The sequence below is a fragment of the Suillus plorans genome, assembly GCF_016647745.1.
Source record: "Suillus plorans strain S12 chromosome Unknown HD556scaffold_75, whole genome shotgun sequence".
Lineage (NCBI taxonomy): Eukaryota > Fungi > Basidiomycota > Agaricomycetes > Boletales > Suillaceae > Suillus > Suillus plorans.
The window spans coordinates 138,065-159,663 of NW_024537459.1; the positions used below are offsets into that span (position 1 = coordinate 138,065).

The window sequence follows — 21,599 nt, forward strand, 5'->3', positions numbered from 1 at the left end:
CAAATACTGCAGGAACATCAGCTATGACATCGCGCAATGCGCTCGAAAGCTCAGTATCTGGTGTTTCACCTGATTTCTTGGCTGCTTTCTTCTCCTGGATTTAACGAGCTGCTGCTAAATGAACCTCTGTTGCATTATTGACCCTCAATGATGTCTCACGAAGTGACGGAGGAATGACAGATTGAATTTGGGCATAGTTGTGAATCGAGTAAGCATTGAGCAAGTAGAACAGTGAGGATTTGTGCTGAATGATGGACTTCGTACGTGTGGTCTCGGTTCGCTCTTGACGAAGGTGACATTGACCAGTGTCTGTGCACTGTGATTTGACACAGTCATGCTGGATGTTTACTATACAAATGATTTCCTAGATTCACCGCATGAGCATGTCAATAAGCTCGATTGAAGGATCGTGTTCAAACTTACTTGTGGGCTAATAACAACCTCATGTTCTGTGAGCTTGAGAGTGGGGAGGTGAAGCGAAGGATGCAAAACAGGTCCAAAAGCAAATTTCTGAACGGCGACATGGTTCACAGCTTTGTTAGAGTTCGAAATCAGGATCTCGCGAATGCGCCCAATGGCTGTGTGGGATGTTGAAGGGTCATTGAAAATAATATGGCCTTCCAAGGATGCTTTCTCACCATTGCCAAGAATCAATGAGACACCTTCGTGGTATTGAGCATTACAGACAGGTTGTGAGAGCTTGAGCATGGTGCAGTGCATTGCTGTCCACATCACAGGTTTTGCTGCCACAGGCCGTCCATCGTTGATAGTTACTTTCTTGAGTTGACCGGTTCCTCGAGTAATAGACGTTACAATCCATGATGCTCGGTATTCAATGAACACATTACCTGTCACAGGAGGTTCTTGTATATGAATTCCTAAAAACTGTGCTTGCTCTGGATGCTCGTCAAGGTAGTTCAAAACTGCGTCACCTGCCCGAATCCACTTTTTCCTAACACTATCAAACCAGTAACCGCCAGTCGCGATATGTTTGATGATATCTTCCCTCGCAAATACTTTGCATGTATCCTGGCTTGGACCTTGTCAATTGCTATGTATACATGCCAGCCGGAACACGTAATTGAACGATGTAGAGACTCATGCGTCTCAATGCCGATTATGCGGCCTTTATCCACATGTCCCTATGTGATCCAGCTCTAATCCAAAGGACCAGTCTCACGCGCACTCACGCACACCTTATATTTGTACTCGCGCGCGCCTTATCTTCACTCACACGCTGTAGGTAAACAACTTTTGCTGAACACTACACGAAGTGAGTGTCTAGCAAAATATAATAGTTGTGGTCTAGCACAGCCTAGTCTGCTTATACTTGCAAGACAAGTGTGTTCGACCCGAGGGGTTTGCTATTGGAATAAGTCTGCAAATAGTCTATTGATGAACTGGCAAAAGTCCGAGCGCGGGAAACAGAATTCGAAGGTATAATTACGAGTCCGATGCCAAAGCGTCGGCCGATGTTTTCGGGTTTAGCGGGTTTCGGGTGCGGGTTTGGCGGGTTGGTGTCGGGTTACTAAAAGAACGTCGGGTGAAGCGAGCGGTATGCAGATTATTAAGACTGCGGGTGTTTCGGATAGAAAGAGCGGTAATATTTCGCAATGTCAACTAAGAACTACAAAATATCGGGTTTGACCACTAAGCGTCGGGAAAATATCTCCCTACTACTTGGATGATAATATGCTATGTGGAAAACCAATATATATATATAAGTACGTAGAAATCCGGAACCCTATAGGCAAAAGTAGCGGCCGACGATTTCGGATCCGAAGTACATGTAAATAAACATGAGGCGCTGCGGACGATGGGAAAACATGTAATAGCACTGGCTACGACGTGAGTAATGTGAGAAATAATCAACTACGCACCTAGTGGGGCTAGCAGACAAGACAGGACACGGATAGGACAAGTGCGCGGGAAAAACGTCGGCCGACGCGGCCGATGCATCGGGTCCGCTGGTCAAAGTGTCGGGTTTCATCGGAAGGTGAATACTGTGTGACGGGCATTTGACACGATGCGTGAAATGGCTAAATACGAGCTCAGCGCTAGCTCGAGTGCTACAACGCGCCTTATCTTCACTCGCACGCACCTTAACTGTGTTCGCGCCATGTGCGCTTCGTGCGCGCGTTCGTGTGCCTCCTCCTAGGTCTTCGCGCTACTGTCCGTCCATTCATCCCATGTCCTCGCTGATTTGCTGGTGCATTATTCTTATCTCTTTTATTGAACTAACAAAGTCCTCGGTCCGACGTCCGCATTTACTTATAGAAAGTCTACTCAAACTTAGTTATATTTAGAATTGATAGGGTTACTCAGTTCAGAATGCGCTCGGAAGCGCGCCACATAGCGTAATCTCCCTTCTTAAATACAGATAGGATTCTTCTGGTTCTGGTACTTACTTTCCCCTTATCTCTGTGTACTGGCAAGTGTATAGATCACCTCCCCACTTGAAATCTGATCATATTCTCCTATCTACTATCATCTGCGCATCTACTCTTCAAGAAGAATCTATTCCCTTAACGCTCTGAACGCGCAACACTTCGCACGCGCGCATACTCGAACCTCCCGCTCACGTGCGCGTCTCGCGCGCCTTCGCGCCTGTTAGCGCCCGCCTAGCTCATAGAGTTTCCCTCCATTTTATTCCGAGGAACTTCTCTCAGTGGTTGTCCTTTGGGTCGAGTCATTGTCTCGTATCCTGGTCTTGCTGTAGAGCACCCATTTGTTTAAGTGTTTTTACCTATAGTCAAGATTCCTCATCTACAACGACTCGTATTGTTCAGTGGAAAAGAGAATGGCTGGTCCAAAGTGTCGAATGTATGTGGGAAGATGGACCAAAAAGTGGAATTTCGGCTTTGAGATGAGAATGCTTGGTGCGCATCTTGCTGTGACATTGAGGACATCCTCAATTGTCCAGGAAAGCTTTGTCTATGATTCAATCAGCATTGGTGCGGCAGTGTCAGAGTGCGATCATACCAAGTATATCTCTATATCATCCATCTCTGTGTGCCAAACATACACAACGAGCTCACCAATACACGTCCAGCCATCAAGTACCATTCTTGGCAGTAAGTCTTGAATGAGAAAGGGCATGACTTGCGCCAAACTTTTGAAGTGTTTCCCTATGAGCCCACCCTTATAATGACAGATATACTCAGCATTGAAACATGGAGCATTGAGCCCAGCCTTCTTGATAGAGTCGAGACGCACTTGAAAAACGTCCAGTAGCTTTGCCTTCTCGAGAAGATAAACAGATTGACCCCAAAAGTACTTGACGACTCCCAGTAGAACCGTATATAGAATTTCTGTCGGCGTGTCCTGATGAACATTAAATCCTGACAAAAGGTCAATGTAAAGCTGAAAACGAGGACATAAATGTTACCTTCCATGCCCAGTAACAGATTGATGGTGTTGTAGAGAATCATGCCTCTCATGGTGTGATATGGCAGTTTTCACTAGGGAGTACATTGCACGAACTCACAGCACCACTCTGTGTGCTATCCACAGCTATCCCTATATGAGGCGCAGCTTTCCCACGCAACGCGCGCCATGCGCGCGTGACTTCCTGTGCTTCACAATGTATATGCGTGCGCGCTTTCCCGCGCTTGAGCGCCCTATAGCACCAGCCATCCAGATGCATCCATCCACTGTCCACCAAGTTCTCTAGTGCGTATATTTCCATTTCTCTCAACTGCATATTGTTCCACCTTTATTTTTATCATGGACCCTTACTTATATATATCTTTACATACCTACTCGGTAGCGCTTAGGCGCACTATATAAGCGCCAGCAGTGCATACTATGAGGACTTCACTTTTCACTTACCTTTCACTACTTACTTTGCCACTAAACCACAGTACTACCAACTTACTACTTAGCAGAACATAGTAGAAATCTATTCTTTGGCACATCGCGTCTCACATCTCTTATCTTACATCATATTATCACTTAAGTCTAGTCTCTCTATCATTTCTGCATACACGTGCGCGCGTTCCCACGCCTTGCGCGCACCTGTGCTTTCTCGTGCTTCGCTTCAGCGCATATCACTAGATCCTTGCTGCACTCGCTTCCCCTTTAGGGTCGAACACACTTGTCTTCCCAAGTATAGCAGACTAGGCAACGCGCGACCTTACAACATTTATAGATACAGTCAGGAGCTTCATTTGTTCCTCACAGTATTGTTGTTTCTACAGCGTCATCGAGAGCGCTCCCTCGCAGGAGGTCTTCAAGTTGCTTCTCTAGGATAGCCTTGACTTCAGCCTCTGGCTTTGCCTGAACGCCAGCACCCCATTTATGAAGTTTCTTCCCCAGCTCAATGACCGTCTCGAGAATGTAACCAGTTATTGTGTCCTTCACGCCTGACGAAGCGACAGATTTCTTAATCTTTTCTGTTGCACCCAAAGCAAGCACAGAAGAAAACTGCGCACGAATCTCTTCTGCTGTTCCTGCGGGAGTGCAATGTTTTCCTGGCTACTCGGACAGTCAGTCAACATGGTGACAAGCAGGACAAGAATATGCTACATACCACGAAGATACTCTTGTAGCCCTCATCTGACTCTTTGTACTCTTTTGTTCCGCCAACTTCACATGTCCTGCAGAAGTAGTTGCAATGCAGCCCTGCTTGGCTACATTCCTCGGCCTGCATGGGATTGTTGCCACCGAGAAACAGACCATATAGCTCCAGCATAACTTCTTCTTCGTGCTTGCAGTCCCAAGTGAAGACTCCGGATTCTGCAGCTTTCCTATGATCACCAGCATCATGTTTCGCTATAGCAGATTATAAGTATCACGTACCTAATTGATTCTTGCATGGCGCTCATCATCTCCATTGGGGCTGCGTGAGGAGACGATGTGACAAATCGAATGCAAAACTCTGTCTCGAGCATTTTGTGAGGTAGATTCGCGTTTGACATGTACACTGCATGGTGCTTGTTCCATTGCTTGGATATATTGCCGGATATGTCGTCCATGAAGATTATGAGAGGGACTGAATACACCATACGTCCTTGGGATTTTGCACGAGTTTCGCATACTTGTGTGACGACTCCATCAGCCCACAAGCGAGTTTGTTGTCATTGGCAGATATTTCCCTGAAAGACCTTCGAAAGTTAGATGTTGGAATCATCTCCCGCTCGTCACTGACAATAAACCCATCCTAAGTCTATCAGTAAAAGTGAAAGTATGTGAAGAACGGACTCACCTCTGTTCGTTGTACAGCGCGGCCAAGTGCATGTAGCTGCTTGTCCGCACCATCATTCGTCGACAAGTAGTGTTCTGCACGGGTAACCCGTGGGTATTTTTTACTATACCCATACCCTTACCTGTGAAAACCCGTACCCGTACCAGGGGTAGGGGTTTTTTCACGGGTCAGATATTCATACCCTTGGGTGTACCCATACCCGTACCCGCAGCGGGTAACCCACGGGTACACCAATAACACTAAGCACAAGTCTGTAATTATTTGAGCCACTACTAGCATGAAACAAATTGAAAAAATTAATCTATGATGTCCCAGCCTTCTTCAAGCTCCTCATCGTCTCCTGCAACCTCTGGTAGAATTGTGACAGCGGTAATGTCCTTGTTCTTCACATAGCCCATCAGACTCCAGTTTCCGAGACAGAGTAGAGCGCGTGTCAACTGTGCAGATAACCGGTTACAAACATGAGACAAAATGAGGCGGCCCTGACTGAAAACATGCTCAACATCAGTTGACATCGCTGATGTCATTAGTAAGACAACACCATTGCCATAGTATAAGTTAGTAGCTCACCGGGAATCGACAAGTAGTCGAGCGCCATGCGGGATAGACAAGGGTATACTGATTTTCGCTCATGCCACCAGAGAAGGACGTCCCTCGCTTGCTCTGGATCGGTGCTGAGGTAGCGTGAAACTTCGTCGAGCATTTCTGCAGCACGCGGAGCAGCAAGGGAGGGCAGATCGTCAAATATATTAAGTACCTAGTATAGAAGATCAGTTACACACCAGCAGTATCAAAAGCGCTTAAACAAAACATACCTTGGTCTGCTTGTTTACAGGTGTGGGTATATCCTCATGTGCACCAGACGCACGTAGTGTGGAATAGGACTGATTGAAGACATCCCTCACAATCTCCTCTGCAGTATCAATCCAGGCGCGCTCCCAGCCAGCACACTCGAAATATTTAAGTTTGTGTCGGGGATGTAACACTGTCAATAGATAGCATTATTATACTAGTAGTTATAACCATTCTGAAAGAAAAAGACTTTGTACCCATAGCAATACGATATACTTCAGATTGATCTGTAGCATTGTAATAGTGGTTGAGTGTTTTCCTGGCGATCCCTAGGGCAGCATGAATTGATAGTTCATAATCACGATTAAGGGAGTGGTTGGTGAGCATTTCATCGATGTGATCCATTGCGGGGATCACAGCCGCAAGACTGGGAGTGGAACGAGAGAAAAATAATGTTACATCTTTGAATATCTAAGTCGTAATGAGAACATGCAACATCAATCCTAAAAATAGAAATGCACGCACCTTCAATGTGCTGTGGAGCTGTCCAGCAATGATCCACTCATCCTTATCCAACTCAAACTTGCGCAGGTTTGCACTTTTGTCCGCTGTAACACTGTCAATGGCTAACTGATACTCTATTGCGAACGCCAGCATGTCAAAGGTTGAGTTCCACCGTGTTGCTACATCACGCGGCATTTTCCATTCTGGTAGGCCGAGCTTCCGGAGCGTTCGAAACCACAAGGGCAGGAGAAGTGTTGTTGAGTGGAGGAGTGCGAATGCGATCTTGTGTAGCTGTGGAATCATTCAGGTGAGTATGACAACGCCTATAAGACTTTGGTTCAGTGACTGACTTTAACCAACACCAGCTTGACAGGCCTTATGTTTTCCTCAAGTTCGTTATGGTCAGCCATGGGGAGTCTAGCTACCTCATCGATCCAGCCATCTGCAGTATCACCATTATCATCAACATCATCTTCCTTCCCCTCCCATTCACCTCTGGTCTGCTCATCCTCAATATCAAGACCCTCGACAAGATCTCTCAACTCCCTCTCTGTGTCGTCCAGTGCTGCATCTGCCATGCCTTTGGGGACATCAAATTGACGTATCAAACTTTTTGCTACGAGGGCGATCACATGGTTAAAGCACCGTGCACGGTTGGGATCTCCAGGGAACGAGGGAATCAAATCACTGAGTGCCTCAATCATGGTGTCATTTGAAGACACATACATTATCACAGGTTATACACAGTATCTGGCTGCAGGTAAGTATCCTGTCCACTGCTATTTGATGTAAACTGACCTTATCAGACACACCAAACTCTTCAAGGATCTTTGTGAATGCCGCGGCAAGGTTAGCACCTGAGTGTGACATCGCTACTTCAACAACATCAAGGATCAAGCACACCGGCTCTCCATCCTGTTCAAAGTGGACAGTTACAGCGACAAACGCCCTGTGGTTTGGAGAGGTCCATGCATCTGTAGCAAAGCTGAGGGCGCCCTCATACTCCTGCAACATATTTGCGATTCGCCTTTGTGTATTCGCAAACACCTTCTTGACATCACGAGATACTGTTGTGGGTGAAGGTATGTAATATTTCAGTCTTCCCGTTTTCATTAAGCTCTGGAAGCCACAATCACTGACAATTTGAAAGGGCCTCTTACTCTCGGCCACCCACCGCACTATCTCTGCCCGCGATTCCGTTTTCGTATGTTGACGGTGCGAGAACGTCACTTTCCCTTTCCCTTTACGCTCAAAGGCAACTGTTATGGTTTGTGGATCCAGGATCCCTTTGACCGTTGTCCCGCGCACCTCTGTTGCATTCTTGGCTTTGTCGGCCGATTCGACAGTTTCAGCGCCCCAGCATTTCTTTGCGTGTTTACGCATATTTCCCATGGACTTTGCATCCCCAGTATCAAGATATCTCCTCACCCCCCGTGTTTTGTGCTTACAATTTGTTGCTGCACATTGGAATGAGTGACATCAGCAGCCGTCAATGTACTCAACGGTAGGGGCAGACCTGAAGAATGCATAAATGGGTGCCGTCCAGTCTTTCGAAAGTCGTCCTGTCAACCTTCAGCATCATATAATACAGCGCCGAGGACTAAATTCACTTATTTCACCCTCTTCATCCTCAGCTGCCGACTCTTCTTCACTGTCCTCCACTATAGCCTCCATTGTTACATCTCCATCAGCATCGAGACTGCTCCCAATGTGACTCGGTTCATCATCGTCATCATCGTCGGAGTCTTGAACTGTTGCCCTTCATGAAAATCCTCCAGTGGAGGATTGTGTCAAAGCTCTAGATGCAGAGGTAGAGATTTTGCGAGTTGCTACAGATTTCTTGTGGGATTGCAAGACAGTTTGTGTAGATGTTTTCATATACTTGACTTTGCCAGGAGCTTTATTCTTAGCTTTTGTAGTACCTGCCATGGTAAAGGTTGAATAAAGACATCATTTGAATTTGCCTTATTATAAATTGAGTTTCAAATTCTGAGGGTACACGGGTACATAGCTGCGGGTACGGGTTTCCCACGGGTTCAAATTCCTGTACCCCTACCCGTACCCTCCAAAAAACCCTCCAAAAACCCACAGATTACCCATACCCCTGCATATCACTACACTTGATCCACTGCACGGCAAACTCAAGGTCTTTTTCAGCCTGAATTCTGAACCGGAGCTCTTGAAGGGACTGGAACCATCCCTTCAAAACAGCGAATGTGTGTTCAACACGAACACAGATCTAAAAAAATTCAATTTACTGAAATATAAACCTCAAAAAAAAAATACCTTAGAGAGATGATAATTAAATGTCTTCTGGTCCTTAGTCAACTGCCCATTGTGAGGCTTCTTGAAAGGGGCAATGCACCATGGCTCCAATGGATATGCACTGTCAGCCCACACCCAATGACCATCAGGTAGAAGGTCAGCATGCTCTTCATAGAGACGGGTAGATCGAAAAGCGAATGCATCATGGACACTCCCAGGATGACCCAGAGAATAATCCACAATGAGAAGGTTATGGGGCAAAATGACTGCCTAGAATTAAATCAATTTTTGCACATGAAGATTAAAAAAAAATTACCTGACAGCCAAGGGAATATTTAGATTTCCTATCATAAAATGTCTCACCAAAGTAACCAGGTTTGGTGAAAAGATTCATAGTTGAGCCATCAATTGCTAGAAAGCCACCCTTCCACTCTGGGCAGGTACGCGACTCGGCAAATTTGCGAGCCAAGTCAGCATCCTCAGAATTATCCGCTGGGAAGCATATAAACTGATCGTGAGCATCAAGCACCGCAATCATCACATGATTAGTGCAATTAACCACAGACCCAACACTCACGCCTGCCCATTGAGCAACATCTTCAAGAGTAATAGCATTTCCATAGTGGCTGGCTCAATTCAAAAAAATGGCAAGTTGAATGGAGACAGGGAGCTGAGGATTGTTGGACTGATTTTGGAAGATGGGATGATCAGAGATAAAATTGAGGATGTCATCGAAGATCTCGGGGTTAACACGGAGTTTTTGCCAAAATAAGTGAGGGCGGTGTTCTTCATGATGGACCAACATGTGAAGCTGAGGTGCTCGTGGGGGAGGCTCATCGGGCTTATGGAGTACACGAGCCCTCTTAACCTCATCACAAAGAGCATTAATGGTGTCACGGAGGCGGTCATAAGGCACAGTGATGTCATCAGAGGATATAGAACCATCACTGGAAGAATCTGAAGCCCCTGTCATAGGGGAGAGGGGGGAGGGGGGAGGGGGGAGGGGGGGAAGGCGAGCTAAAAGATAGATTGATTGAATTATCATCATCCAAAGTAGTGGAAAGGGAGTCCTCGGAGTCAGAATCACTCTCAAAGTCAGATCAATCGTCCAGGATATCCTGGTACTGTAGCTTGGCCAGGGAAAGTTCGGCCTGGTCTACAATAGCCAGGAGTTCTTTACAGATGGATGGTTGAGGCATGGTCACAAACGGGGAGTCGAGGGAATCAAAACTCCTATCCATTTGTGTATATGTGATGTAGTTTGTGGCAGAGTTTGAAATTTCGGAAAGTTCCGAAGTTTCGTCTCGCAGTGAGCACGCTGATGCCATCATCGACCTCACCATCCAGCCTCAATGCTCACACACAGCACTGAGCAGGACATCAAATTTTCAGGTGTCATCAACCCAAAGTAAGTATTTTTTTTGCCTCCTGTAAGTTCCAGCTAACATATTCACTCTTATCTTACAGGAAATCTATTCTGGTGCCGGTCCCACACATGACCCACAGCGGCTCAATTTTACCGCCAAGCCGCTGGTTCCTCACTACCCCCTACACCTTCTACACTCCCCTTCTTGTGGGATCGACTCTGCGCTCATTCCAATCCAGCCAGCTCATAGGTTTACGTGACCCCTTATGCCTGATGCAGTCTTTCAACCACCCCAACCTGTACTATGCCGCAGTACAGCCTAAACTGTCCACGAAAAAGAAGGCAGTTCAAGCCATTGCTGGTTTCATCAAGTCACAGCATGCTACCCATACTGGCATTGTGCACGGCTTCTCGAAGTCAGAGTGTGAGGAACTTGCTGAGCAACTGCGAAATGACTATGGCTTATTTGCCAAACATTACCACGCCGGTATGGGCCTGCAGATCTTTTTCATGTGTCCTCCTCCCCTCAGCACTTATTTAGTCCCCGTTGATCACGCCGGTGCGCTATATTCACTTGTCCAATCGTGTGGTGGGGCTGGTCCCCCCACACACTTCGGCACTACTTCGCAATGGTCACCTCACGCTCCCACATATCCCTCACCTTCTGGTACTGCGCCTTCACATTATGGCCAAGGATACTCTCTGGGCCCTCATATACCTTATCACGCAAATGCCCTTGAAACACCTCATGCTGGGAGTTCGCAATTCACTCCTGCTCCTGCTCCCTCTTTTTTTATGAATGTTAACATTTGAAATACGGTGTATATCTACTATGGGTTGCTTTTTTTTACTCTATGTACGACTTTCCCCTATGAACATACACTTTGAAAAATCATAAGTGTTTGAATCTCCGACTTCGTGCCGACGTGCGCCGAGCATGTTTTGAGCGAGTTGAAACCAACTTTAACTGAGAATTCAGAGCGTGTTTAGCATGTTAAGCGAGTTTTTAAAAGGTTTTAAAAGGTTTCAAAACTTATTTTGAGTACCACTCCTATTGAGGTGTTTTGTAGATACCCTCACTTCTTGTCGCATCGAATGTATAGCCATATCAATCAGGTTTATATATGTTAGGCTGTTCATTGCCCTAGTTGTCGTAAGCGATACGCGACTCGAGTTCATCGCACTCCTTGCCTGTACAAAAGGTACCATGAGTAAATGAGTAAGTAGCAAATAAGTTACCCCACCTCCAGTGCTTGGGACGTCGTCGTCGGAGTAAGCGAGGTGTGTCGCAAGTTCCTTGCGCTTCTTGCTCTCTACTAGGTAATCATGTCGAAAGTACGTGTCAAGCGTGTTTAGCTCGGCTGAGTGGTGCATTGTGGCATATGAGTGAATATGATACTGCTGATGATCATGAACACTCACAGGAACGTTTCGAGATGGCTCCAGGCGTGGGTGACGCTGTAGCAAGAATAACGAAAGATATAAGCGCGCTTAGGAGCACAGAAAGTTGCATGGTCAGGGATGTATGAGAGTGATGATTCACACTGAAAATCTGAGAGAATCTTTTATACATTCTCGCAGGGCTGCTCCATTTTAGCCTCCTCCACAAAAGATCGTACACATATCCAGACCGTGGCTAGCTATAGCAGACCTTGGCGAGGAGCTGTCAGGTGTAGCACCGTCACGATACAGCCAACATGGAAATCTAGACCAAGACCCAGTGACCGACGAACAGAATAGAGAAAACAGCCATGACGACCAATCACTCTAACCACTAAAATACTGCCGTGTTGTCCATGTAATGACGAGTTCTGAGGTGACCAGCATGATGATCATGCTGAAAAAACAATGAGGGGATAAGGCTACCCTCGTAAATACACGGAACGTCCAAATTGATTGCTCAGTGACTGATGCGAATGAGTCCGACACAGAAACTTCATCGTCATTAGTAAGTAGTTTGTGAGTAGCAGCCACGTCGTAGCTGGGTCATGCATGAATAAAAATTCAAACATGGTGTTGTGATTGCCAGCATCTCTTGCAGTCATCAAGTTTCGCCAATCTACAATGGAAGGATGAATCGCGATGGCCGAAGGTTAGGTACTTAAGTCTCTATACCGTGTTGTCGAAGCGTCACTGATGGACATGTCATATTTGCCACGGGTCCGACTCCGAGCAGGATACTTGGAATGCATCAGTGAATGATGTTTGAGATTCCTTGGAGCACCACATCCGAGCTAAGTAAGATGTAAGTTTGTTGGCCAAGTCAAACAATGTGTTTATGTAATAATAAACGATTTTCAGCTTAGTATTATTTCTGCACATAATTAGTTTACAGAATCTCATAAATGATAAATTCAACGCACGCTCATATGTGCGATTGGACCGACCAGTTGGAAATGCTAGACGTGTTTGATTTACCTGGACATTTGCGACTCATCTGCAGTCACATTCGTGATTACTGTCATAGTATATCTCGATGAGCTGACGAGGCACTTCTAGCTATATGTAATACCTGAGTTAAGGGCCATCAGTAGCGTCACGTCATCAGAGAACCTGTGAGAAGAAGATATCGTCATATATCGTTATATATCGTAATGTATAGGAAAGGTTTTCGTCACATTGGAATATAAAGCAATATATGACTATGTAAAAGCACCATAATCAGCATAATCCCCAGCAAGAACTCACCGGTTTACTGATGGTCAGCCAATTTAACATCGTTCAAACGTTCATCGATGCCATCCGATCAAACGTTCATCGTTCATAAAGTTATCACTTTATTACGCAGGCAAGGCCTTTAGCTTTAGGCACGAACGGAGAAAGTCGAAGTCTTTGAGTGAACATTAAACGTAGCTTTCGCACCTCTTGTTCATCTGCTACGACGAGTCACGACTGTCCACCTTACCTTCCTATTATCCCTGTCTCATCGCACGGCGGCACAATTCAGCGCCTCGCCGTCGTCCATAAATAACGAATACAAACATATCTTTTGGGCCCTGAAGGGATAAATTAGGCAGGATAATGACCCTCCCGTCCCCGCAGCCGACCTTCTCCTCTTCCTAGGCTGAAACCCCATCGAGGTCTGGAAGTGACAGCCATTCGCGGGGGAGACTACATCGAAGTGCGACTTGAACGCGGCGTATCGTTCAGCTCGCCGTGAATGCAGGTGCCCTGCATGCTCCTGCATGTGTATATTTCCTTTTCAGCTACTCACGCAGTGGAACGAGTGCCCTGAAATTACACAAACGAGGAGTGTCATCAGTTCCTTTGCAAGCCCTGGTAATATTTACGCAAGTAGGTTCCCATTCTGCTTTGCAAAATGTTTAAGGCCACATTCCATCCATCACATCGTGATCTACTCGAGAACCATCATCGGGTGAGATTTTTTTGAGAACACCAGGGTAGCAGGCAATGGCGCACACCAATTATTGATCAGCGACAACCATTGGGTTTAGTGGCTTTGGGAAACAGGATGATCCGGAAGCAACTTAGCAAGTGTCTACTAGGAAGCATCTCTGCTGCATCATCCTTGTCCTTTGGCCTAGATATACAAGCTTTTCTGACGTTCTGTATCATATAAATCTATATCCAGCTCGTTTCATAAACTCTCAATGAGACATTTCTTCCAAGGTACCAATAATCGCCCTCCTTTCATGGTATTCCTGAACAAGTGGGGTGAGCAAGCAGGCGAGCAGTGTGATATTCTTCATGCGTCACGAGGTGGTTTGGGGAGGTCAATCGTATCCTCGAAGCGAACCATCTTGGATTCATCGATGTGAACGGCGTGTTCGAAAGACCAATCTAGAATTTTCTCGAAGTTCCTGCATCGATGACGGGTGTTGAAGTTAGCTTGAGGGGCATCATGTCCCTGCACCCAGTACCATGTAATCATCGTCGTGTCGGCTTTGCACATAATATTCTGCCTTAACATTTCGATGCAGTGACCTGGACCGTAACGATATACTGTAAGCAATATTGCCTTGAGGCAGAAATAATATTCACCAATATGCACATGGATTACGTCCGGAGGGAATTGGAATGAACGATCTGTAGACGCCGAGTAATGCTCAAACCAGGAGGCTTTGCGGAGCAAGTTCTATACAAGTGAGCCAAGAATGAATAAATTGTCGGTGTAGTATAGCTCACCACACAATGCAATTGGTGGATAGCTTCCATAGAGGCCATGTACCCCCCACCAACTTCGTCCGGATATCTGACTTTCGAGCGCAATTCTGTCAAAGTTGTGCCTGCTTTGAGCATCTCCTCACGGGTCATTCGAGTTGGTCCCACTGGGTTTCATGGAGGTGGACAATTGATCATTAGCATAACAGGACCAACGACGTACCATTACGAGATATCCTATCCCAAGTGGCGTCCATTTCTGGGGAGGGGGGGCCACGATAGATAGAAGGAAAGTCGAGGGTTCCGTTTATCCTTAGAGTGACGGGCTCAACAGCAACACTTGCTGGAGCTGTGATAGATCAATAACTATACTGTTCGATGTGATCTGTCCACTTACAGTATATACTGGGAATGTCGTTGCGCAGCTGAGTCGAAGGTGTACGCATCCATAGCGCAAAAGAGAGAATCGATGTGCAAATAAGTACGCCATGGGACAACCACAAGCGACGAATACGTGACTTGGGACAAGATTCTGTACCGAACCGTTTTGCTAGTTTATCGTCGTCGTCGACAGTATCTATAGGAGAGTACTGCGAAAAAAATTTGATCATGGCCTTTTGAGTAAAGTGATTCCGTTTGTTAGTGAAATACGAGGGAGCACTCAGCAGGCTCAGCAGGGGCAGAGTCGCGATCTGGGTCCAAGAGCCCTTAAATTGTGTGGAATGCTGCACCTATAATGGTGTGCTGCATGCATTATGGGGATGTCGATTAAGCATGGTGGATGAACCAATTAATCATTGATCTGTATCACCAACCAGTTATATCTCTCCACATCTGCGCCAGTAGAAAGAGTACCAGATGGCGTTGACGCGTCTGCATTATGACAACTAGACTGGTGACCAGCCCGTCTATGAGGCAAACCGTCGATAGACGGACTGGTAAAACTGGGTTTGAATTTGGATCAAGAGCGGATTCTCAGGATAACGTGATGTATAAACCTTTTCTGGAATATCAAAGCCACGTGAACTTTTGCTAAGGCCTTTGCAAGTACCGCTAAGTTTGATCGACGTGCGTGCTGTTCGACACATTAACGTTCATATCAGACTCATTCCACTACTTCTTGTATATTTATTCTGCTTTCCGTATTCAACCTACTACTTGAAGGATGCCGGTCTCTTCGACAGTTCTCAATGAGAACTTCAATCGATCTGTTGACTCTGGTTTCATAGACATTACAACAGGTCTCCCTGCGGCTGCCGTAGCAACTCCGTCGCGTCTCTCACCTCACGAACACGTCAAATCTGTTGTCAAGATCCTCAGAGAAGGCCGCATGTCGATCCTGGACTTCATCCTTCGAATTCTCGACCCATCACAACCTGACTTCACGTACACAATCAAGCACGTGCGTAATGCATGCGTTCGGTCAGAATCACAGAGTGTCTGAAGATAGTCGGTGGGAAGGTGTTCTTTGATAAGATCATGCGCGAAATGATTCAGAGCATCGAGTGATGCAACGTGGATTCCCTGTATCAGTGATTGCTGGTCCATTGATTTTGCAGCATGAGGATGCGTCCTGACGCGTCGCGTCGCGTCAATTAGTGAAAATTATATCGTTTATTTTGTATTCTACAATACTTGTTAAAAAAACCTAGTTTTTTTATTGGCTAGAGGTCACGTTATCCTGAGAATCCACTCTTGATCCAAATTCAAACCCAGTTTTATCAGTCCGTCTATCGACGGTTTGCCTCATAGACGGGCTGGTCACCAGTCTATATGACAACGTCATGATGCAGTTTCTGCCAACTGGCATGCAGTGGTGCAAACAGGTCCTTTCGAAGTTAGCCTTAGTGACGTGGCAGCTATTTGAAACAACATGGCTCACTGAACGTTATCGATCGTTATCATTACATATAGATTATGTAACACTGAAATTAGTTGTTTTCTAACTAGTTAAGGCTTAGAACTAACTAAGCTATGTAACATAATGTAAGTTAGTCCACGCGTGCATTAGGCGATCACGAGCTTCAATATTGCAACTTCTTCCCACTTCGCAGACACTCGCAGCCTTAAAATCTCTCGTCTCAAGTACTACGCACTGGTCTCAGTCTTTTGCACCTACCCACCACTCCCCGATGATCGCGCAGATAAATGCTCAAGTTTTAGTTTTCAACACCTTGATGATGACCGACAATGGATCGGACCGTACCATAGCATCTGTCCGACGCATTGGTAACCACTTCCTCAGTATCACAGATGCGGCAAGCTGATGGGCTTTGCAACGCTGCTGAGTGTCGACGTATTTAAGCCCCGAAATTTTGAAGGTAATTAGAATTGCTATTCTCCGGATCATGAGTCACGGACATATCGATTTATTTGACCTACAGGAGCCTACAGGTGGGAAGCTGCAGGGACCATTTGTAACCAATTTGTGTACCCGCAAGACAAATAGATATGCCAGCAAGACCACAGGAAATCATGTTGTCCTAGGAATCTCAAAAGTGCTGCTCCCACGACCTAATTACGAAAGTTTCAAGGCTGGGGTAGTCTGAAGCGCAATAAGAGGAAAGGGGATAACGAGTCGCCATGTCATGAAACGTGGCTTCGAGACCTGAGAAAGGGTCTGGGAGATTAGATAACGTACTCCATTTGCTCTCTTAGTCCAATGATCCAGAAAGATTGTACCAGATCCTCGGCGCCGCCCACTCAAGCCTCACGAGATTCGCCGAGCACTGTCACAGCTTCTGGGATAAATAGAAGTAAGCATTTCTTCACAGGCACTTAATCGTCCAAGCTGTCTGGTTCACACTTGACCCATCCACTCCGGATCCTGATTTTATTTCGCGACTCATGAATGAGGAATACTACTCTCAATACTCTCATTTAGATGGGATCGACGATGACAATACCAAGCTCCTTGGTAGTGGTATAACAATCAGTCTTCCACCAAAATCACGCTTCCTTCACCTGTGGCCTTGGCTAAGCCATGGTGTACTGATGTCCATAACTCTGTGGTTCTTCATACAATGGGCACGGTCACCTTCGATGGATGACGTAGTTATATATTGTACGTGGATGACTAGAGTCGGCGCACAAGACCTTACTTACCCATCACAGCTCCAGCAAACGAGGCAATTGAATCCATCGGCATCATAAAGTTCAACGGAACTATCGTAGACAAACCTTCCATATATAGTGGCCCTCCATCCCCAGAGCTCGACGCCATTTGGGATAGGGTATCTCTTGATGGTTGTGCCCTATGCTTCACTTACATCATAGACATCTACTGAATATGATATTTCCCAGTGCGCCCACTCCGTATGACACATGAGCAACTGCTCAGAACGGGGGAGAAACCTTCTCCTGCCATGGCTAGGTATCCGGACGAATACGGTGGAGGTTACGTAGCAACTGTAGAAGTCATTCACCAGCTCCATTGCCTAGTCAGTTGTAAAACACAGAGGCTGGTCGATCTTTGCTTAAATTCCTGTAGGACATACTTCGCAAAGTCAGCTGGGGTAACAAGTACCATGAGAATGGGGGCATGCATAAATCCCACGAACTCTCTCGTCGCCATGTCGGTGAGTATATTGTTTCTTGCTCTGCCCACAACCTGCTCATGTCGCACCTTAGACCACTGCATTGAGATACTCAGGCAGTTCACTATGTGTAGTGGTGATGTTACCCTGATAACTCATGATTGGATCGAGGGAAGGACAAATCCGCTCGCTGATTTCAATTCTTTTCACGAATGTAGAAACTTTGAGAAGATTTTAGATTGGATCGACGAGCATCGTGTTTTTATCCCTAGTTCCAGTTGGGTCCGCTTGGAGGATAACGTGGACCTGCCCTATCCCCCTTGATCGCATTCTTGTTGTATCCTCTCCATATGATGGTGGATGTAGTCACAGAAGTGTTTGATATTCAATTTGATTTCTATCCCAGGGTACCTATGTTCATGGCGGGCCGCAGTGTAGGCACTGTCAAGCAATTTGCAATCCATTTTACATGCAACTGACTGTTCATCTTGCCGCTGTTTTTTTTCCACAAGCTGTCCACCCCTCGTTTGGGCGCCGGGCACACTTCTCGTAGTAAGATAGCGCCCACGGAGATAAGCGTCAAACTCTGCGTGAAAATTATTCCATACTGAATGATGTCAACCGGAAGTAGTGACCACGTATCAACGGAGATACGGCTAAAAAATGCATAGTTGTGCGGTCATCAATCAACGGTGAATGGTATGAACCTCATTGCTTTGGGACATCGATTTTCGACTTTAGCTTGAAGTGCCGAATCTAGATTACTAACGCACCAACGACATGACAATTCTAACAAGCTCCCAAAGTTTGCAAAATATTTGGGAAGACATCCGTCGACAATAGTGTTAAGCGAGTAGCCTCTGATTTGTTTAATGGAACAACGTGCTTGTTAGCACAATGCAAAATTGTCTCATACTCCATTGTACCCAGTCCCATGTTATCATCGTCACGTCAGCATTACACATGTTGTCAGCCTGATCATTCCGATGCAGTGATATGAAGCGTAACAGTAGCATATCACGAGTACAAGTTACCACCTGGTCCTCAAGTCAGAAAGACTATTTACCAAGATGCATACGGACTACTTCGGGGTGCCTTGGAATGAAAGACCTGTGGGCTTACGATACTCCAACAACCAAAAGGTTGTGCGAAGCAAGTTCTACACATGTGTGAGCCAAGAACGAACGCAGTGTATGACTTGCCAGATAATGTATATGATAAGCGGATCCCAAAGAGACCACGAAACCTCCACCAATTTTGTCCGGATACCTGACTTTCGAACGCAAATCTGTTATGCATGTTTTGAGCATCCACTCACGGTCATCCGAGTTAGTCCTGTTAGTACAGGGTTTCAAACAATCACTGAGGAGTGCATGATGGGACAAAACGGAACGACGCACTATGATGGGCCATTTTGGTCCAAGCGGTATCTGAATTTCTGGGAAAGGAGGGCCAGACGCGGCGGTAGACAGAACAGAAGTCGAGCGCGCCATTGAACCACACGACCATGGAATTCGTAACACCACTTACTGGAGTTGTGATGAATCATTGAAACCATTCGTTGGCTGTTCAAATGAAGGCCTGTTCACCTGCAGTATAAACTGATACAGGAAAGTCGTGGTGCAAGGGAGCTGAACGCCATGGCATAGCATGGAAAAGACCATCGATGTGCAAACGAATGCGCCATTGCTCAACCAAGTCCATAAGCAGGGGTCACACGACTTTGAACGAAATTGTGCAGCATCTGTACCGAACCTTTCTGGGTCACCAAATGGTTTCCCATCATCGCGAAAAATATTATGTCCGGGAGAGTACTGCGTGGAATCTTTGACCATGACGCTTAGGGAAAGCAACTCCATTCAGAAACGCAATGGTCCGAGAATAGTACAAGCACTGGCGACTTCAACTGTAGGGCAATTTCTAAGACGCCACACAGTGACAAAACAGAATATCGCCGCGTCAGTATTAGCCTAACGGTATCACACCTAGCAATCATGATCAGCTGAACCTCTTTCAACTGATTCTGAAAGACTTGAAGCTACTTACCAATTGTGAATTCAAATATTCAAGCCCACACGCATCGTGGCATGAACTGCTACTAGTCCAAGTCCAGGTCAGGAAAGCAGAACGTTTCCTTTAACAGACTTGCCGGCATTTTCCGGACAACCATACTTTGACACGGAGTCTGTGACTTGTCTGCATAGACCTTACGCAGACCGGCCGTACTTTCTGATCTAATCATGGTATGTACTTGAAGATGAGTATTCTATAGATTCTACTAATCGTCTTTTTTACAACTAGGCCCGCAATGAAGAGAAGGCACAGTCAATGCTATACCGTTTCCGCGAGGCTCAAGCAGCTGAGCTTGGCCTCGGGACGCGTGCAGATCGTCGTCCGAAGATGGCCAGCGCCTGCAAGAGTCTAAGAGAGTGCGAGCGGTGGAGAGGTGAAATCTTAAGAGAGCTAAGCCGAAAAGTGTCCAAGATTCAGGATGGCGCGTCACTTCGCAGGAGACTTAAAATTCGGATGAGCTGACATGAATATTTGTTAACAGCTGGTTTGACCGACTATGAAGTCCGAGACGTGAATGACGAGATCAACAAATTGATGCGCGAGAAGCGCCATTGGGAAAACCAGATCATTGCGCTGGGAGGTGCCAACTATCGCCGTAATGTAGCCATGTTGGATGACGATGGGAAGGAAGTGCCTGGGACAAAAGGATACAAGTACGTCTTTTTGAGTTTTAGCTTGCCCTATGAAGTTGTCACTGATAAAATGCTAGGTACTTTGGCCGCGCGAAAGATCTCCCAGGCGTGCGCGAACTCTTTCAGAGCAAAAAGAAAGAGGAAGAGGAGGAAAGTGAAGCGCTTTCATTTTACAAGAAGTTCACGAATCAAGGCCCCGCATACTTTGGTGACCTGGATGAAGCAGATGGAAAGTTATTGGGATATGAGCGTCAAGCAGAAGAAACAGGTACGTCATGTCCATGAGTGTAGACAGTTTCATTTTCTTACGTGCATCAGAATGGAGAGACGAATATACGAACGTCCGGGAAATCCTCGACCTCCCTCTTGATGACCCAATACCTGAAATACCTCGTGGATCATTGGCAAGCTCATCACCACTCCCACCAAACGGGCTCTCTCCACCTCAACATCTATCAAATACTAAACGCAAAGCTCAGGAAGAAGATGTCGAGATGGACGCGGCAAATACGGAGGCAGAAAAACGGCTTCGCAAAGCCGAATCAGACAACACAACGAAGGCAGATGTCTCCTCACATGGTGGCGCAGACTCAATACGCGCGCACGCGACTACAGCCGCTGCTTACCTGGGCTTTTTGTCGCCAGAAGACCTGATGCCACCGACACTTCCGACTAGAGAGGAAATGGAGGGCGTGCTATTAGCCCTCAGGAAACAAGCACTGGTGGAGGAATATTTTGGCGAGTAGTTATAGTGTCCTTGTACGAATTCTGTTGTATTGTGAGTGGTTCTACTCAGGTCACCGTTCTGGAGACTCTTCCTGCGTACATTATATGATGAGGCTGACACGATGAGATTTGGTGCGACACCAAAGGCTTACGCGCATAACTGGCTCTGAGGAAGTGGCTGGTTCCTCATAATTGCCCTGCGCACATCATCAACATGGTGAGATTTCATGCGCGAAACAGGGCTTACCACGGCATCGCCACGCTTGCAGATATTGTATGTCGATGTGATAAGGTTTGACGCGAAATGAAGCTCACCGGTACTAAGTGCCTCAGCTTTGACAGCTAGCCGTCGAGTTGAGGAGAAGTCCTACGGGTCC

General features: G+C 46.3%; 8 protein-coding genes across 8 annotated transcripts; 2 read left to right on the forward strand and 6 right to left on the reverse strand.

Moving 5' to 3' along the window:
• Window positions 1–100: 100 nt before the first annotated feature.
• On the reverse strand, window positions 101–364 carry HD556DRAFT_1246382 (uncharacterized protein; the record flags this gene model as incomplete). The annotated part of the gene is made up of 1 exon (XM_041298605.1): window positions 101–364. A coding segment is annotated over one exon (264 nt), but the record flags the coding sequence as incomplete, so codon positions are not given.
• A 2,402-nt stretch (window positions 365–2,766) lies between these two features.
• Window positions 2,767–3,440, reverse strand: HD556DRAFT_1448441 (uncharacterized protein; the record flags this gene model as incomplete). The annotated part of the gene is made up of 3 exons (XM_041307428.1): window positions 2,767–2,934; window positions 2,983–3,341; window positions 3,389–3,440. 3 exons carry the CDS (start codon window positions 3,438–3,440, stop codon window positions 2,767–2,769), a joined length of 579 nt encoding a protein of 192 aa, XP_041155076.1.
• Window positions 3,441–4,176: 736 nt separating this feature from the next.
• HD556DRAFT_1448442 (uncharacterized protein) lies at window positions 4,177–4,976 on the reverse strand (the record flags this gene model as incomplete). The annotated part of the gene is made up of 3 exons (XM_041307429.1): window positions 4,177–4,476; window positions 4,532–4,748; window positions 4,801–4,976. The coding sequence occupies 3 exons, from the start codon at window positions 4,974–4,976 to the stop codon at window positions 4,177–4,179; spliced, it is 693 nt and encodes a 230-aa protein (XP_041155077.1).
• Window positions 4,977–7,044: 2,068 nt separating this feature from the next.
• Window positions 7,045–7,224, reverse strand: HD556DRAFT_1217966 (uncharacterized protein; the record flags this gene model as incomplete). The annotated part of the gene is made up of 1 exon (XM_041296731.1): window positions 7,045–7,224. A coding segment is annotated over one exon (180 nt), but the record flags the coding sequence as incomplete, so codon positions are not given.
• A 4,053-nt stretch (window positions 7,225–11,277) lies between these two features.
• HD556DRAFT_1448445 (uncharacterized protein) lies at window positions 11,278–11,646 on the reverse strand (the record flags this gene model as incomplete). Its single annotated transcript, XM_041307430.1, has 3 exons — window positions 11,278–11,324; window positions 11,378–11,494; window positions 11,556–11,646. 3 exons carry the CDS (start codon window positions 11,644–11,646, stop codon window positions 11,278–11,280), a joined length of 255 nt encoding a protein of 84 aa, XP_041155079.1.
• A 1,886-nt stretch (window positions 11,647–13,532) lies between these two features.
• HD556DRAFT_1501001 (uncharacterized protein) lies at window positions 13,533–14,866 on the reverse strand (the record flags this gene model as incomplete). The annotated part of the gene is made up of 4 exons (XM_041308956.1): window positions 13,533–14,229; window positions 14,280–14,422; window positions 14,479–14,604; window positions 14,653–14,866. 4 exons carry the CDS (start codon window positions 14,864–14,866, stop codon window positions 13,840–13,842), a joined length of 873 nt encoding a protein of 290 aa, XP_041155080.1. The 3' UTR covers window positions 13,533–13,839.
• A 2,538-nt stretch (window positions 14,867–17,404) lies between these two features.
• Window positions 17,405–18,115, forward strand: HD556DRAFT_1246260 (uncharacterized protein; the record flags this gene model as incomplete). Its single annotated transcript, XM_041298596.1, has 4 exons — window positions 17,405–17,501; window positions 17,559–17,695; window positions 17,746–17,833; window positions 17,886–18,115. Coding segments are annotated over 4 exons (552 nt in total), but the record flags the coding sequence as incomplete, so codon positions are not given.
• Window positions 18,116–19,968: 1,853 nt separating this feature from the next.
• Window positions 19,969–21,544, forward strand: HD556DRAFT_1407562 (Isy1-like splicing factor). Its single transcript, XM_041304054.1, has 7 exons — window positions 19,969–20,034; window positions 20,093–20,285; window positions 20,346–20,517; window positions 20,574–20,764; window positions 20,815–21,274; window positions 21,336–21,391; window positions 21,462–21,544. Exons 1-5 carry the CDS (start codon window positions 20,032–20,034, stop codon window positions 21,240–21,242), a joined length of 987 nt encoding a protein of 328 aa, XP_041155082.1. The 5' UTR covers window positions 19,969–20,031; the 3' UTR covers window positions 21,243–21,274; window positions 21,336–21,391; window positions 21,462–21,544.
• The last annotated feature ends 55 nt before the right edge of the window (window positions 21,545–21,599 follow it).

Excerpts from the sequence above, each read along its gene's own strand:
- HD556DRAFT_1407562 (XM_041304054.1), top strand. Across the intron at positions 20,286-20,345 it reads AGTGTCCAAGATTCAGGATG|CTGGTTTGACCGACTATGAA; the intron begins GCGCGTCACTTC and ends ATTTGTTAACAG. Across the intron at positions 20,765-20,814 it reads GCGTCAAGCAGAAGAAACAG|AATGGAGAGACGAATATACG; the intron begins GTACGTCATGTC and ends TACGTGCATCAG.